This window comes from Rattus rattus, chromosome 14 (genome assembly GCF_011064425.1).
Source record: "Rattus rattus isolate New Zealand chromosome 14, Rrattus_CSIRO_v1, whole genome shotgun sequence".
Taxonomy (NCBI): domain Eukaryota; kingdom Metazoa; phylum Chordata; class Mammalia; order Rodentia; family Muridae; genus Rattus; species Rattus rattus.
Genome location: NC_046167.1, coordinates 74,618,500 through 74,634,388, shown reverse-complemented (window position 1 = coordinate 74,634,388; position 15,889 = coordinate 74,618,500). Strand labels below are relative to the sequence as shown.

The 15,889-nt window shown below is 41.7% G+C and overlaps 1 protein-coding gene across 1 annotated transcript; it reads left to right on the top strand.

The window, feature by feature from the left end:
- The first annotated feature begins 9,416 nt into the window (after positions 1-9,416).
- On the top strand, positions 9,417-13,483 carry LOC116883311 (spermatogenesis-associated protein 31D4-like). The gene is given in 7 exon segments (XM_032884364.1): positions 9,417-9,602; positions 10,253-10,295; positions 10,885-10,945; positions 11,217-12,843; positions 12,845-13,179; positions 13,181-13,418; positions 13,421-13,483. Coding segments are annotated over 7 exon segments (2,553 nt in total).
- Positions 13,484-15,889: the final 2,406 nt, after the last annotated feature.

Genomic DNA, 15,889 nt, shown 5'->3' with positions numbered 1-15,889 from the left:
AAAAATGTACGGAATACCCAAGATACAGTCTACAGAACTCAAAAAGGTCAACAAACTGAAGGGCTCAAGTAAGGACGCCTCAGTCCCACTTGGGAGGGAGAAGAAAGCAACCACAAGGGGTGGGGCAGGGGAGAGAAGGTGGATGGGAGTGGGGGGAGAGGGGAACATGATCTGGTATTGGGTCGGGGAAAAGGACTGAAGCCCTGAGGGTCAGCAGAAAGAATGGAAACAGGCGACCTCAGGGGGAAGGAGGTTGGGAGGGCCCTCTAAAAATGTACCAGAGACCCGGGAAGTAAGAGCGCCTCAGGACTCAAAGGGGGTGGGGGGCTAGATGAAAGGCCCTACAGTGGGGAGAGGGAACTTACTGAATCCACCTCCAGCAGAAAGACAGGGCATCAAGTGAGGGATGGGGTTGCTAATCCACAGCCAAAGCTCTGACCCATAATTCTTCCTGTCTGAAAGAAACACAGGGTTGGAAATGGAGAAGAGTCTGAGGAAAACAAAGTCCAGTAACAGGCCCAAAGTGGGATCCAGCTCAAGGGGAGGCCCCAAGACCTGACACCATTACTGAAGCTATGGGGCATTCACAAAATGGGACCTACCATGTCTGCCCTAAAAAAGACCCAACAAGCAGCTGAAAGAGTCAGATGCAGATATGTGCACCCAACCAATGAACAGAAGATGCTGACCCCTCTGGTTGAATTAAAGAAAAGCTGGAGGAAGCTGAGGAGGAGGCAGACACTGTAGGAGGACCAGCAATCTCAATTAACCAGGATCCCCGAGATCTTTCAGACACCGGATCACCAACCAGGCAGCATACACCAGCTGAGATGAGGCCCCCAACACATATACATCAGAGGACTGCTGGGTACGGGTTCAGTCAGAGAAGATGCACCTAACCCTCAAGAAATTGGAGGCCCCAGGGAGTTTAGAGGTCTGGTGGGGTGGGGACATCCTTGTGGAGAGTGGGGGGGTGATGGGGAGGAGGTATGGGATGTGGAACAGTGGGGGGCGGGGGTTGGACCAGGAGGAGAATAAAATCTGGTGTGTAAAAAAAAATTAAATAAAAAGAAGAATTTTTTTTAAAAAAAGAAATAACAAAGTCAGATATAATAGAATAATTATGCATACCAAGGCCAACTGAAAAACAGTCACAAATAAATGAAATTTATACAGCCGTTGTTCATGGCTAAGGTTAGGAGAAATGGGAACAACTTTTTTACAAAGAGCTGCTCATGGGCTTCTGAGACATCTCCATCTAGGCCTGCTGTGGTTGGTTCTTTATTTCTGAGGGCAGAATCTCTGGAGGGATGTGTCTCCTGCTTCTCAGGGTCCCAGGCAGCATCTATGTCATGGTATGCTGTCCCCAGCACCTCCCTATGCCCTAAATAAAGTCTGTTTCATTAAAAAAAAAAAAAAAAAAGAACAAAGATTCTCTCTCACCCTCAAATAAAACCCCAGGAAGCTGGAATCCAAGTCAGAAGAATTTGGGCCAGCTTCCTCAGCACATCAGTGCTCAGAACTTACAGGAGAAAGATCTTGTAATAGGTGAGCTAGCCCATGCCCAATATTAATTGTGAAAGGCACTTTCCTGTTCCATTGTTGATTATATCACGAGAAAAGTTAACTTCCTCTAATGCCTGCCTAAACCCTTTAGGAACCAAAGAAAAATTTTTTACTGCAAGTTCACTCCTACTGCCAGAATAGGATCTGAGAAATCCAGATGACTCTTGAGAATTCTACTTCCTTATTAAGTTGTAGTTTGAGTGTCCTTTCCTTTTCTTGTACCATTTGCCCCTTGGTTAGGGTGGGTCATAAATGCTTTCATTATATTTACAATTAATTCATCACACATGGCCAGACACAAAATACATAGTTCTTATATTATCAGTCATATTTGAAACCATGAAGTATATTCCCTAACCCTTCATTTTTCCCCAAAGTTTAGTACAAGAGCCATCTAGAATCAACCTTTCTACTTCCTGTGTCTATATGTTTCCAAGTCTACTAGAGTCTTCATCGTACTCATTCTACTGAATGTCCTCTGGGCAAGATCATCTACTTAACCCTAAAGCACCATATTGTTCTTGTGGATTGTACCGATAGGATACATCTGACATTTTCTTTGATATCCTTATCATTTAGCTTTCAAAATGTGTCTTTCCCAATGCCATTGTCCATGGGCCTTACTCTGCTCACTCTTCAAATGTGACATTCCCTTGCCATGTTGAATCTTGGGTTTAAAGGGCAGGTTTCTCTGTGTGTGATAAGTATTAGTAAAGACCTGGGAAATGAGGGAAGCAGAAGATTTAACATTCTACCTGTGTCCACTCTTGTTTGAAGTATTTCCCTCATGAAAAAGAAAGGGCCGGACAGCAAAAGCTAAGGATGTCTGAGAATCAAAACTAACATAGAACATTACCAGAGCCAGAAACTCGACCTTCATCCAGTTTAAGGAAGAAGGGTTGACATCTTCTATTAACATTAGAGCCCTGTGTCATAATCTCAGGAAATACACAGGTCTGGGAACCCTCTCAAGCTAACTCCATAGCACTTATAAAGAGGTCTCACCGAGGGCATAACCACTGGTAGTCAGGCACCTAGAGATCTTCCCCACATGGTAGGCTCCTTCAGAGCTTCCAGAACTTGAGGTTACTTAACTCTGGTCAAAGAAATGAGTGAAAGTGGTGGTTGTCACTTCCACTAATACTCTTTTGAGTTGCTAAAAGTAGACTGGCTTAGAGCCCCACGTGTTGACATGGGCAATGTAGAGTCTGTGGTATGCCTGGGGAGAATGCAGTGTAGTGTGCAAGCATGAGAGTATCTTTGTCATTGGAGAAGTAATTTTCACCCCTGAGAATAACTGTTGTGAGCAAAAGATATGACTATGCTTCTCTACTTCTATTGGCTCTGCTGAAAGTATGTGTTACAGGATGACACAAAATATTAAGTGAATATTTTTACACATTTCCCATGAAAAGTGGTGTATAGAGTATGAGCTTTCTTATTGCTCTATAAGAACTTGGGTAACTTTTGGGCTCTTTTTCTTCCACACAGGTTTAGGGATCCTTTGTCAAGCACATTGAGATAATTTGTTGATTTTTAAGATTTATTCATTAATGATTTTAGAAACTTGCCTATGTTGCTTCTTCTCTTGTGCTAACACAATAAATCTTTATAATCAGTAATGTCTTGATTTGTGTTCTTTGACAGTCAATTCCTTATTATATGTCTTACATTCTTTTAGTTTATTTCCAAGGGGCTTGGTCTATAGTCATCTTTCAGTTCATCATGAGGTTGATATCTTAGTGTCTGGATCTGTTCCATGATGCTTAATGAGGACTATGAAAGCAGATACCAAAGTAATTCACTTCATACTTCATTTAAAATGATAATATTGAGAATTCTCACTTCATAGGACTAAGATGTAAATATCAACCATTATTTTGAACATTTAAAAAGGCAGAGGCAAACATGTTTTTTAAGAGCTCACTTTTGAAGGGCTTGAGACCCCATATGAACAACAATGCCAACCAACCAGAGCTTCCAGGGACTAAGCCACTACCCAAAGACTATACATGGACTGGGACCCTGGGCTCCAACCTCATAGGTAGCAATGAATATCCTAGTAAGAGCACCAGTGGAAGGGGAATCCCTTGGTCCTGCCAAGACAGAAACCCCAGTGAACGTTATTGTTGGGGGGAAGGAAGTAATGGAGGAAGCATGGGGAGGGGAACACCTAAAGAAAAGGGGAGGGGAAGGGGCTAGGGGGATGTTGGCCTGGAAACAGGGAAAGGGAATAACAATTGAAATGTAAATAAGAAATACTCAAGTTAATAAAGATGAAGGAAAAAAATAAAACAGTTACATATAACAAAAACAAAAAAAGAGCTCACTTTGCACTCAGCAATACATTATAAACTTATAATGTAAACTTAGCATCTGTCAAAAATATTTAAGGGTTTTTTCATATTCTTTTTTTTTCTTCTTTTATTGGATTTTTTAAATTTACATTTCAAATGTTATTCCCTTTCCCGGTTTCCCAGGCATAAGGCCCCTATCTTCTATGAGGGTGTTCCCCTCCCCATCCACTTCCCCTTCCTGCCCCTCCTACATTCCCCTACACTGGGGGTCCAACCTTGACAGGACCAATGACTTCTCCTTCCATTGGTGCCCAACAAGGCCATCCTCTGCTACATATGCAATTGGAGCCATGGGTCAGTCTTTGGGTAGTGGTTTAGTCCCTGGGAGCTCTGAAGAGGTAAATAAATTCATACATTAACTAACTTTCTAGGCACCATCTAACTGTGGAGTCAGTATTCAAACCCAGGACTGTTCTACTGATTCTACATCTTATTAAACTCTGCCTTATATGAATAAAATTTCATGAGCTAAAAAACATGGATTTCTTTAAACTTGAAATAGAGAACAGTCATTTTAACCTCATCAAAAATCTCTAGTGCTGCCAACAAGTCATCTTTACCACTTGTTTACAAGTATTATTAAATATTTTTTTGCATTAACATTCAGTAAAGGCCAGGACCTCCAAAGGGGAGACAGAGTTGAGACTCCCCAGTGTCACAGAATCAGTGTGCAATCTATTTATGATACACCTATTTCCAATCAAATACTATTGCTACTAATTCTATTAATGATAGCAATAATTTATTTTTTCTTCTTGGAATCTATTTGAATTTTTTTCATCCTTATCTCAATGAAAATGTTATAGTTCATTTTCTAATTTATTGTAGAATATAATATATACTATCTCAGGTTCTGCTTCAGCCCCAATCGGTAGGCTAGTTTAAGACCTCCACCCCCTCAACCGGCCCCCAAAAAACCCCAAAACAAGAAAATTGACTTATTCAAGAAAGAGAAATGAAACAACAACAAAAATAAGAGGTAGGCTTTAGTGGATGCAGGCACAATGCCAATAACTGGGTCTTATTAACTGGTTCTTATATTGACTTGATTCTTGGCACAATATATACTCAAACCACTCAGAAAGAAGGTAAGCAGAATGAAATGGGGGCTGGCCTAATGCTTTGACTGAAGACAGCATATCCTTTGATGTGTTGTCTATGATTGAGAATCTCTTTCTCATTTTCATGCCGGTAGCTTGACAATTTCCCTACAGCAGATGTCTTTCACTGCATGGAACAATTTGCCTTGTATACAGTTTAGGAGGCTTGCTCCAGTGTGTTTATTTGAGAATGTACTTTGAATATTAGTGGTTTTACTTCTATACTTCTGTCTATGTTACAGTTTCCCCAAGTTAACAAAGAAAATGCCAAGTTTCCAATTTTAAGACATTACAACTCTTGTCATTGAAGAACGTTAGTAACAGAAAAGAAACAGATATATGGTCCCAACCAACACAAAAATACTGTAATGGGCGCTAGAGAGATCACTAAGTAGTTTAACTCATGAATACCTGAGTTCAAATCCCAGCATCCACATAAAAAGCTGGGTGTGGTTGCACACATACCTTCAACCCTAACACTGTAACTGATGGAGAAAGGAAGAATCACTGGGGCTAAGTGGCTGTCATCCTAGATCTAGGTTCAATGAGAAATCATAACTCAAAGGAATAAAATTCACACACACACACACACACACACACACACACACACACACACACACACACACAGGGTGGGGGGCAGTCATGGGTTCTCACTCCACCAAATATTGCCAAAGGATCTTTTTAAGTTGCTGTGGAAAACAAAGAATTTTAAATTTACCATTCAACTCAAAGTCCACAGTTAAATATTAAGTACATTCCCATTGTAGAACATTAAGCTTATCCAAAACCTTATCATCCTAAACTATGTTCCAGTAAACAGTTGGTCCCTATTTCTTCCCTCCCAACCTGTGGCAGCATGAACTGACTTTTCAATCTTTGAGTTTTACAGTATGTGTAGCTTTGAAACTGGTTTATCAAGGCTAATCAAGGTTAAAGCCGGAGTCAGAATATTCTTTGGGAGATGGGGCAGGGACTAGAAAGTCCTGAGGAGAAGGAAAAATAGTCATTATTCACCCAGGCCAAGGGCCATTTCCAGAGCCAAGGTCACTGGAAAGGCCCTTTTCACACTGCCATGTCCTTAGCCAAATGTTCAATAGCAGGAAGTGTATCTGTCTCCAGATGAGGTACATCATTAGGTGCTGTGTCATCTCTGTAGCCAAAGCTTAATCATAATTCCCTTCCAGAAAAGCTAAGTAAATAACAAAGAGCTTTAAATCTCCACTAAAGATCTGTCTTGAATTCAGAAATTACCCCATGAAGGTTCTCACGGTACAAGACAGAGAGGCCAATGCAGGCATTAAACTGGAAGAAATTGTAAGGAACAAATTTCTTTCTTTCTTTCTTTCTTTTTTTTTTTATTAACTTGAATATTTCTTATATACATTTCGAGTGTTATTCCCTTTCCCGGTTTCCGGGCAAACATCCCCCTAATCCCTCCTCCTCCCCTTCTTTATGGGTGTTCCCCTCCCCATCCTCCCCCCATTGCCGCTCTCCCCCCAACAATCACGTTCACTGGGGGTTCAGTCTTAGCAGGACCCAGGGCTTCCCCTTCCAATGGTGCTCTTACTAGGATATTCATTTCTACCTATGAGGTCAGAGTCCAGGGGTCAGTCCATGTATAGTCTTTAGGTAGTGGCTTAGTAACTGAAAGCACTGGTTGCTTGGCATTGTTGTACATATGTGGTCTCGAGCCCCTTCAAGCTCTTCCAGTTCTTTCTCTGATAAGGAACAAATTTCTGATCAGTAGCCTGAGACATATAACCCTGCACAATTGTAGAATATGAATTTCGCACAATTGTTTCAAATTTTGGAAGATTCACAGACACCAGGAGCAGATGACCTGGTACTTGGAAATAAGATGATGGAGACAGCAAAACCAAGATAAAGAGGGGAAATATATATATTCTCATCTGGAAAAAATAAATTTCAGATGAAATTCAGTGGCCATTATCATGCTAAACAAAGATGCCAGAAGTTAGTAATATTCTTGAGTTCAAAGGCCACTGTGGCTATCTTGGTAGTAGTGGATGGTTCTGTGGACTATGGGAAAATTGGTGGCCAAAAGGTGTTTTCGGGAATAAATGAAGGCCATCCAGGGCCAAGTGCTCTGACGTGCCTTCTATCTCCAATACAGAAAACTCAACAATATGGCATCTAAATATAACCGTCTTGACAATCGGGAACTGATGACTGAGGGGTGCACCACAGAGGAATTAAGGATAGAGTGAAAAGAGAAGCATTGCACCATGAATGTGTACCTCGTGTTTGATAGATCCAGTTCTGGAGAAAAATGTGCTTCCAGGTGACACCACCCTTTTCAGGTATATAGTGGACTCTGCAGTTGTTCCTTTCCTGACATGATCCTTCATCATGATCATGTTCTCCTCATCAACTGTGATATTTTGATCATGAAATCAACGGTTGTATAGGATTGCCTTGTACCTACCTAGGAAATGGATGTCCATGGTCCAAGTTTAGATTTGTGCTATATTAGAACATTTTTTGTTTTCAATTATATATACTGGTCAAGTTCTAAGGCTCTGTATTAGTTGGGAAAACTAAGTACAAAGCAAGACCTTGAGAACTTCCTTAGAACTACAACTGAGGGTAAGGCAGAGATGAGCAGATCAGGGTGGGCATTGGCTGTGAGCATGTTTAAATCACTTGAGAAATTAACAGGATGTTAGTGACAATTCTCATCTTCATAATCATAAACTAATCCCTTTCTTTAGAAATGCCCTTTCTTTGTTGTTTGTTTCTAGCAAAATTAACCTGAAAATGAAATGTTTGGGGGCGTTTAATTAATCCTTTCTGAATCACCTAAAGAAAGAAAAACAGATAAACTTTTTCTATTACAATCTATGCTGAGCTGAAATATTTCAACAACAAAAGGAACAACATTGGAAAGATAGAAGTAGGATAAGAAATTGTCCTGAAAAACTGCCAAGAGAGGGTCTGGTGGCACAGCACACCTGTGATTTCAGCATTTAAAAAGTAGCAGGAGGATCAGGAGTTCAAGCTCATTCTCAGCTACAGAGTGGGTTTGGGGACATCCTCCATCACATGAGTCCCGGTTACCTATCAGCTAAACAACCAAAACCAAAGTAAAAGTCTGCTGAGAAACTGTATGGTAGTGTATATCTGTAACTCCTGCCCTTGAAAAGCTCAAACAAAAGAATTGCTTACAAGGTCGAGGATAGCCTGAGCTATATGATGAGATCCAGCTTAGCTTGGACTGTAAAGTGAGACTTGTGTTAAACAAAACATAAATGCCACTTGATGTGCACAAAGCTTAGGGTTACGGACAGGCATCATATACAGCTGCATACACACCACTATTTCCAGGTAGGAAAAGCTACCTGGAAAGTTAGTGGAAGATGGATGTTCAGAGTTCTGAGCATAGTTGGTGAGAGAATAAACACTAGAAAAGAAGTGTAGTTGTCTGTGAAATTTTGGTTCACTTAAAGCTTCGATAGCTTCAGAAAAGTAAATGGATTAGCCCGCTAACCCAGGAGGTTTGAAGTTGTAAGTTTATATACACGTTTTATTTATGTCAGTTTTGTGATTCAGCCTGTCCCTCTGACTAAAATCACGAAAAGGTGACTGAAGCAAAGTTTGCTATGGTATATTCACAAAAGTAAATGTATGGGAAAATAATTTTGTTCTATAGCTGAGTTAGAAGGAAATCCATTCTGTAGAGAAGAAATATTATATTTGAGCAGTGGTTCTCAACACAAGGCCACTGTGGCAATCTTGGTAGTAGTGGATAGTTCTGTGGACAGTGGAAAAACTGGTGGCCAAAAGGTGTTTTCTGTGACCCTTTAACATAGTTCTTCATATTGTGGTAACTCCCAACCATAAGATTATTTTGTTTCTACTTCATGATTCTAATTTTTATAGTTATGAATCATAACATTAAATATCTGACATGCAGTTTATCTGATATGTGACCCCTGTGTAAGGGTCATTTGATATCACAACCTACAGCTTTGAGACTGGTGTGATGGAGGAAGGACATTGGTGTTGCTAAGACTAAATATCTGGCCCAAAGCAAAACTTCCAGGCATTGTTTTGGACGTTCTAGTCTGGAGAACTGAGTGAGTCCAATTCAAGAGGAATGGGTTGGCATCCAGGTTACAGAGGTAACAAGATAGTTCCCTGAGGTACATGAAGCGAGATAAGGAAGGAGGGGTGGAAATGGAGCAGCAGTCTCAAGCAGAGGTCAGTGATAGGGCTTGGAGGAGAGGGAGGGAGGAGCTGAGGGCTCACTCTTCTCTCTGTCCTCACAAACCCTCTATGACTCTCCCTTGCTCTGTGATGCAGACCTAGGCCTACAGTGAGGCCCATGCAACCTCAGAACTCAGATACTTCAGGCATCCATGTAACTCAGTCTATGGAGAACATCCTCTCTTTTCTGAATAGATATATTGAACCATGGTTAGGCTTTGGATCAACATTCTTGAATACTGGTTCCAATTACATCTTCCTGAGTGGAGTGGGGTCTATCCTTCTATACCTATGGTATTTGATATTGAAACCATTCTTCCCATCACCTTGGAAAAGTCAGGACATCAAAAAGGTGAGGATGTATGATGAACCCCCAAGAGATGCTTTTTATTGGTATACTACAGAACTCAATGAGTACTGAATTAGTACTGAATGAGTTTGTCTATCAGAGACCTGACTGAAATGGGACACTTGGGAGAGAAAAGAACATTGCTGTCCTAGGGCATGAGTCCTGGCATGGGAGGAATACAGGGAGGACTAAAGTTTTCACTTAAATATTCAAAGGAGAATAGCTTCCCCTGATGAGCTCCTGAATGAGCATCCAGGCTTAATTCTCACCCTGACTGTACATTTACCCAACTACCCTCCAAGTTGGGCTGGTTAGGAAAGCAGTGCCAACTTCTTGGAGACTGAGAAGGACCTGAAACCTGAGCTTTGTCACACTGGACAATGGTGTCTCCAAAAGAACACAGATGTTGCTGCTGACCTCAAATTTCTAACTGATAATCCCACGTGTGGCTCTTAACAGACAAAATCCTTCTTTGATTTCCCAAAGAAGGGAAAAAAACATCAGGTCACCTCCAAAAGTTCATTTAAGAACAGACTAAATTGCATTAACTGAACAAATGTCATAATATTCTTGGTTTATAAAATTTGGGTTTCTTCAGAAGATAAACACCAGGAAAAAATTCTAACGCCTTGTTCATTTCTCTATGTCCACAGTGGCAGGGTACAGATAACAAAGGAAGGAGGAGGTCACTTAAAGGTAGGTATCTATCTGCTGGAACTCCTCTTCCCAGTTTCCCATCCTGTCATTTCCATAAGGTCCTAGGTCTATGATCTGAGGATGTAAAGTTGCCAGGTAGTCAACTGCCAAGAAATAGTCCTCAAAGAGCGACCCACAGGAAGGAAGCATGACAAACGTGCCAGAGTCAGTTCTCTGCACTCCTGTGGACATGAAGCTGCCACACACCCTCAGGACACTGGGTTCCATATATACAGTGAGCACTGGATATGTCCAGGGAGTACTATGTGTTTGTTTGTTTGGTTGGTTGTCATGCATTCCTGCCTTCTGATATGATCCCCATGTTTGACACATAGGTGCCCATACACCTTTGAGGAAACCAAGACTTGTGTGCTTTACGTGGTGTTTTAAGTATCATTTCATGGGACAATGTAGAGAAAGATACTTTATATAAAGTCATGTAACATGTGAGCCATCTTAATGACAGTTTGACCATGTCTACTTCTTGTTGGTACTTTCAGACTTTGATAGCCTAAGTATTTTCTTTAAAATGACTCCTGTTTGATATTTCAACCTTTCTTCCCTACAACTAATACTTCTGCTTTCCCAGGTTGCAGAACTTCCCAGAAAAAAATACAGGAGCAGAGGAAGCTGCTGTCTGTTGTGCAAAGGTGATTATTCTCCTTTTTCCTGGACCTCATTTCCCTATGATCAAAGCATATCAGAGACTCAGCACAGCTTGCTCTTGTCAGGGGAAGGGTAGACAAAGAGACAAGTACACAAATGAAGAGCATGGAGAGAGGTTAGAGCCTCGCTGGAGGCCATGGGTGTCATAAAATGAATGGATATATACAAGCTTTGAGTATCTCCAGCACAGCTAGGCAGGTAGGACCTTTCCAATGCTGGTCTTTACAACAGAATTGAAATTTTTATCTCCTGCAGCCCCATAGGTGAGCTGTATGATTCCTCCCGCTTTCGGCAGCTATTGTGTCCAGATCCCTTCTGTGATGTGTGTAATGGAGCGACTGCTAAGATCGACCGTCTGCTTTTTCAGGCCACCCCGCAAGATGGCACTGCCTCCATGTCCAGTATGGACTCCACAGTTTCTGTGACTGAGACTTTGTCCCTTCCTCTCCCAGAAAATACTGTAGGAGATCTAATTTCAGATCCTACATATGAGCCTTCTCTACAGTCTTCCTCCATTATTCCACCTCACCAGAGTGTGCACTTGGAAGACACACTTTCTGCCTCACCACTGGATGATTGTCTACTACCAGAGTCTCCTGTGAATGCTGAATGCCCACTGGACCACGATTCTCTCCATCCACTTGCCTCTTTATCTCTTCCACAACAACACGCCACTCAGGAAACAGAACTGCTTCTCCCGCCAGCAACTGTTCTCTCTCTGGTAGGCAGCCCGTGGGAGCTTTTCAATGATGTCCCAATAAATGAAGGCATTTGTAGTTCAGATCATGCAGTGTCAGAATTTATCCAGCAGCAGACTGATACACGCAACTCTTCCCAGTTGGAGCCAGCACATTCGGATAACCAAGAGCTTCTTGACCTCCATTCACCTGAATCCTACTTATGGGGAAACACCACAACTTACCTCACCTTGTCTGGAAACCTTAACTTTTCCAGCCTTGGTACTATGGCACTATTTGAAACACAAGACGGGGGGATGACTGATTCACTTAAAACTTGGGGTAAAACCTCAGAGTTTGATCATCAGAACTTGGCAGTTTCCCATCCTTTGGGGAGCAGCAAAGAGAGACATCACATACCCGAGAAGTTGCCTTATTCCAAGACCTCTGAAGATCAGTTAGAGGATAAACATACCCAGTTTTTCTGTGGACTCCCTTCTCTACACAGTGAGTCCATGAAGTCTATTGCCTCTGTGTTGACTGATAGTTCCCTGACCTCTGGATGCTGCAACAGATTATTAGATTCCCCAGTGCTTACCCACCACACAACTCTGCCCTTGCCTGAAAGTCAACTAACTAACTTCTCCCAAAGTCTGTCCCAATCTCAGTACCAACCTATCCCTCAAGTGAACCCCCAGGCCCAGCTTCAATCCTCAATTCCAGTGCTGTCACCTTCTCTTTCCCAACATAAGATCTGTGGGGTATATTTTCACAGCCCCCAGGATGAAGCACAACCTCTTGATCCATCTGCAATCCACTGCCTGGAATATAACATCTTGAAAAAGGAACAGGAGAGAGTATGGGGTTTACCCACTGTGGTAAAAAACTCCCAGCAAGAATTTTGTCCCCCACCTCCCAAGCCCTCATTGGTCACTCAGCCCTCCAAGATCCATGTTCCAAGGTCCATCTCTCTTGAAAATTGCCTTATCACCATTGACCTCCGGAAGAAATTTGAGCACCACCTTCGAAAGAGGCTTATCCTACAATGCTGGGGCCTACCCAAGAGGATCCGTGAGTCTCTGTCATGGATGAATCCTCAGGGCGAACTTCCAGAGTTATCCCCATCTAAAAGTAACTATGGACTTTCATGGATCTCTTTCTTTAAGCAACATGGCAGGAAAGACCTACACAATATTGTAGACCTACACAATATTGAACCAACCTGGAAGCTTCCCAGCAAAGCAGTTAAAGAAACTGTTGAAAGCAAAGGGACACAGCCTAGAAACTGTTCAAAAACAGCAGACATGGAGTAACACTAAGGGCACTCTAGATAATGGCCTGCAATTTGACTGTGAGATAAACTTACAATGCCCCTCAGACAGTCCTTCATGCAAACCTTCAGGAACCTCAGAGGTGAGCCGATGTCAGAAAAAACTTGAAACTTCTCTGAAAGAACACTTGACCATACATCTCAATGAAACCAATGAGGGTCAGATCACTAGCACTATGTTCAGATCAAGGCATGGTCCTTTCCCTTTTACCTTGTGTGACCAAGCAAGAACACGAGGCCCAGATGCCTTCTGATAATAAGGGTGGGCTTGTAAAAAGCACATCTACAGTGAAAAAGTCTGTCTTACACACCAGGCCGGTAGAGTCAGAGGGCAATAGATACAACTCAGATGTGCCCAGAATGTTGGCTGAGGTTGGTTCGGTGCCATTGGGTAAGAGACTTAATTCTGGCAAAACAGTTCAGAGCTCTCAAGTAACAAAGATGATTGACCAAAAAAAGCATTTGTATCCAATAAGGTCAGTAAGGGAGGGCACCTCAGTGGTCTTCAACCATGATCTACCAAGATCTTGAATACCAGCCAGCGTAAGATGCTCAAGGGGCAGATGGGAATACAACAAAAGCACAAAACATACTGTTCGCTGGAAGGGCCTTGAAGGGATTATCAGTTCCCCAGGAATGTCAGGCATCTGAGTTTAATGGTTAGGTGTCCAGGGAACAGAAATTTAAATCAGAAAGCAGTCAGCCCTTTCAAGCTCTAGGACCCCCAAATGACAGATAAATTCACTTATGAACCATTATTCAATTGTGACCAGAACCTTTCCAGTGGACCCATGAATAATGCCCAAGTGCATCAAGTTCTCCTGTCCACAGCAGAGTTTAGAACAGAAACAGGAGCTGTGGATGCCTCCATATATCTTAGACAAATGCCAGAACAAGCGAAACAGGAGAGCCTGGAGCCAGTGATGCTTTTATTGGCCAAAAGAAATGGATAGGAGACAGTGGCAGACAGACCCATACGGTTCCAGAAATGTGTGGCTTTACAGACGCTACTGTGTCAGAGGCAGTGCCCATCCGTGTCCCACAGTAGCCAGAGGTTCACCAATATCTCATCTGTAGTTGTCATTTTGGTCAGGTACCTTCAGTTGCTGTCCTGAGTTGTAGACTCTGTGTCAGGAAGCCATCTCAATTTTACAAAAGAAAATGCTTTTCCCATTTTTCTCCCAGAAGAAAATCCCACCTGAGTATTCCATCCTGTATTGACAATACTTATTGTCTCCAATAAATGCTCAGATAAAGTGTTTGTGTTTATGTTTGTGTGTGTGTGTTTGTGTGTGTGTGTGTGTGTGTCTGTGTGTCTGTGTGTCTGTGTGTGCTTTCTCCATGTGACATGGCTTTTGGGTAACAAGGGGCTTGTGCTCAGGAAAAAGCACAAGTCTGTTTTGCTCTCACTCATTTCTTCTCTGGGATATGACTTGATTTCCTGAGGCTCTTTTTGAAGATTGCGTCTGATAGGTCCCTAAAAGAATTTTCCCTCTCTGGTGATTTGGGGAGGTGCTCTGCTTCATATCTCTTAGCTTTATTGCCAATATTTAGCAGTCTACATCTTCTTCCTCATTGACTTTCATATTCTTGAGGGCAAAGATCTTACTAGGTTGTGTCTCTTACAAAGGACAAGTATGTTTGTGAGATTTTTAGGGTGATTTTTTTATCATTTTTAATGTTTAAAATGTAATACTTTGATCATTTTCACCCCCACTCCTCCCATATATCTTTTGCAGCTTTGAGGGGAAGAAACTGTAAGGCCATAACACAGCATAACTTCTTATTTCTGACCCAGAAGGATACAGCTAAAGAGGAGAGTAGGCTTATTTCTCCCGGCTTAAGACATGATCTTTTTACAATTATCAGCATCTTAAAGGGCAGGCCTGTAAACAGCTTTTAGAATATCTGCCCTGTGAACCAACAAGAAGCCCAGTAATAAGTAATGAGTATTTTTGTCTATTGCCCTACTTAGGTTATTTTTGTAGCTTAAATCTTATAAGTTCTTTTGTTATACCCAAAAGCTTAAAACCACATTCAATGAAATCGTATAAAATATCATGAGTGTTCTTTTTTTTTTTTTCTTATTTTTCTATCTGATCTGTTTGCTTAATTCTTTTGACCCTGATCCATAGGGATATTACCTATATTTTTTAGGCTACAAATAACTTTGCTTATTTGGTTCATGGTTTATGCCATATTTAAATGCCTTAATGTTTACAAAACAAATATGAATTTCTTCAAGCTACAGTGTTAGACTGCTTCCATATAATACTAAGGCCTATCTTGAGCTTTACTTCAAGAATTCCATTTCTCTGACTAGAAAGGTAAAGCACACAGTCAATCCTTCAGGAAACCGATGTCATCTGTCCCTGTGATGGTTTGTGTGTGCTTGGCCTAGGGAGTGACACTATTAGGATTTGTGGCCTTGTTGGAGTAGGTGTCACTGTGGGTGTGAGCCTTAGTCCCCTTGTTCTAGCTGCTTGAAAGTCAGTCTTCTGCTAGCTGCCTTTGGTACAAGAGGTGGAACTCTCAGCTTCTCCAGCCCCGCATCTGCCTGGATGCTGCCATGCTCCTGCCCTGATGGTAATAGACTGAACCTCTGAACCTGTAAGCCAGTCCCAATTAAATTGCATCCTTATAAGAATTGCCTTGGTCATGGTTTCTGTTCATAGCAATAAAACTCAGACTAAGACAATCCCTGATCCCACAAATGTCTCGGGGGGGACGTATAAGTGACTAAACCAAGTAGACATTCTTGAGAGTAGGCTTATATGAATGTTGCTTCATAATCTTTTCTTTTCAGCTAAAATTTATGGTGCAAACTGAACATATTCAGAAGTATTTCTGTTTACCACTTTAATCATTTGTTTTCTGAGACTTTGAACTAAATCTGCCCCCCCAAATGAGTCTACAATAGC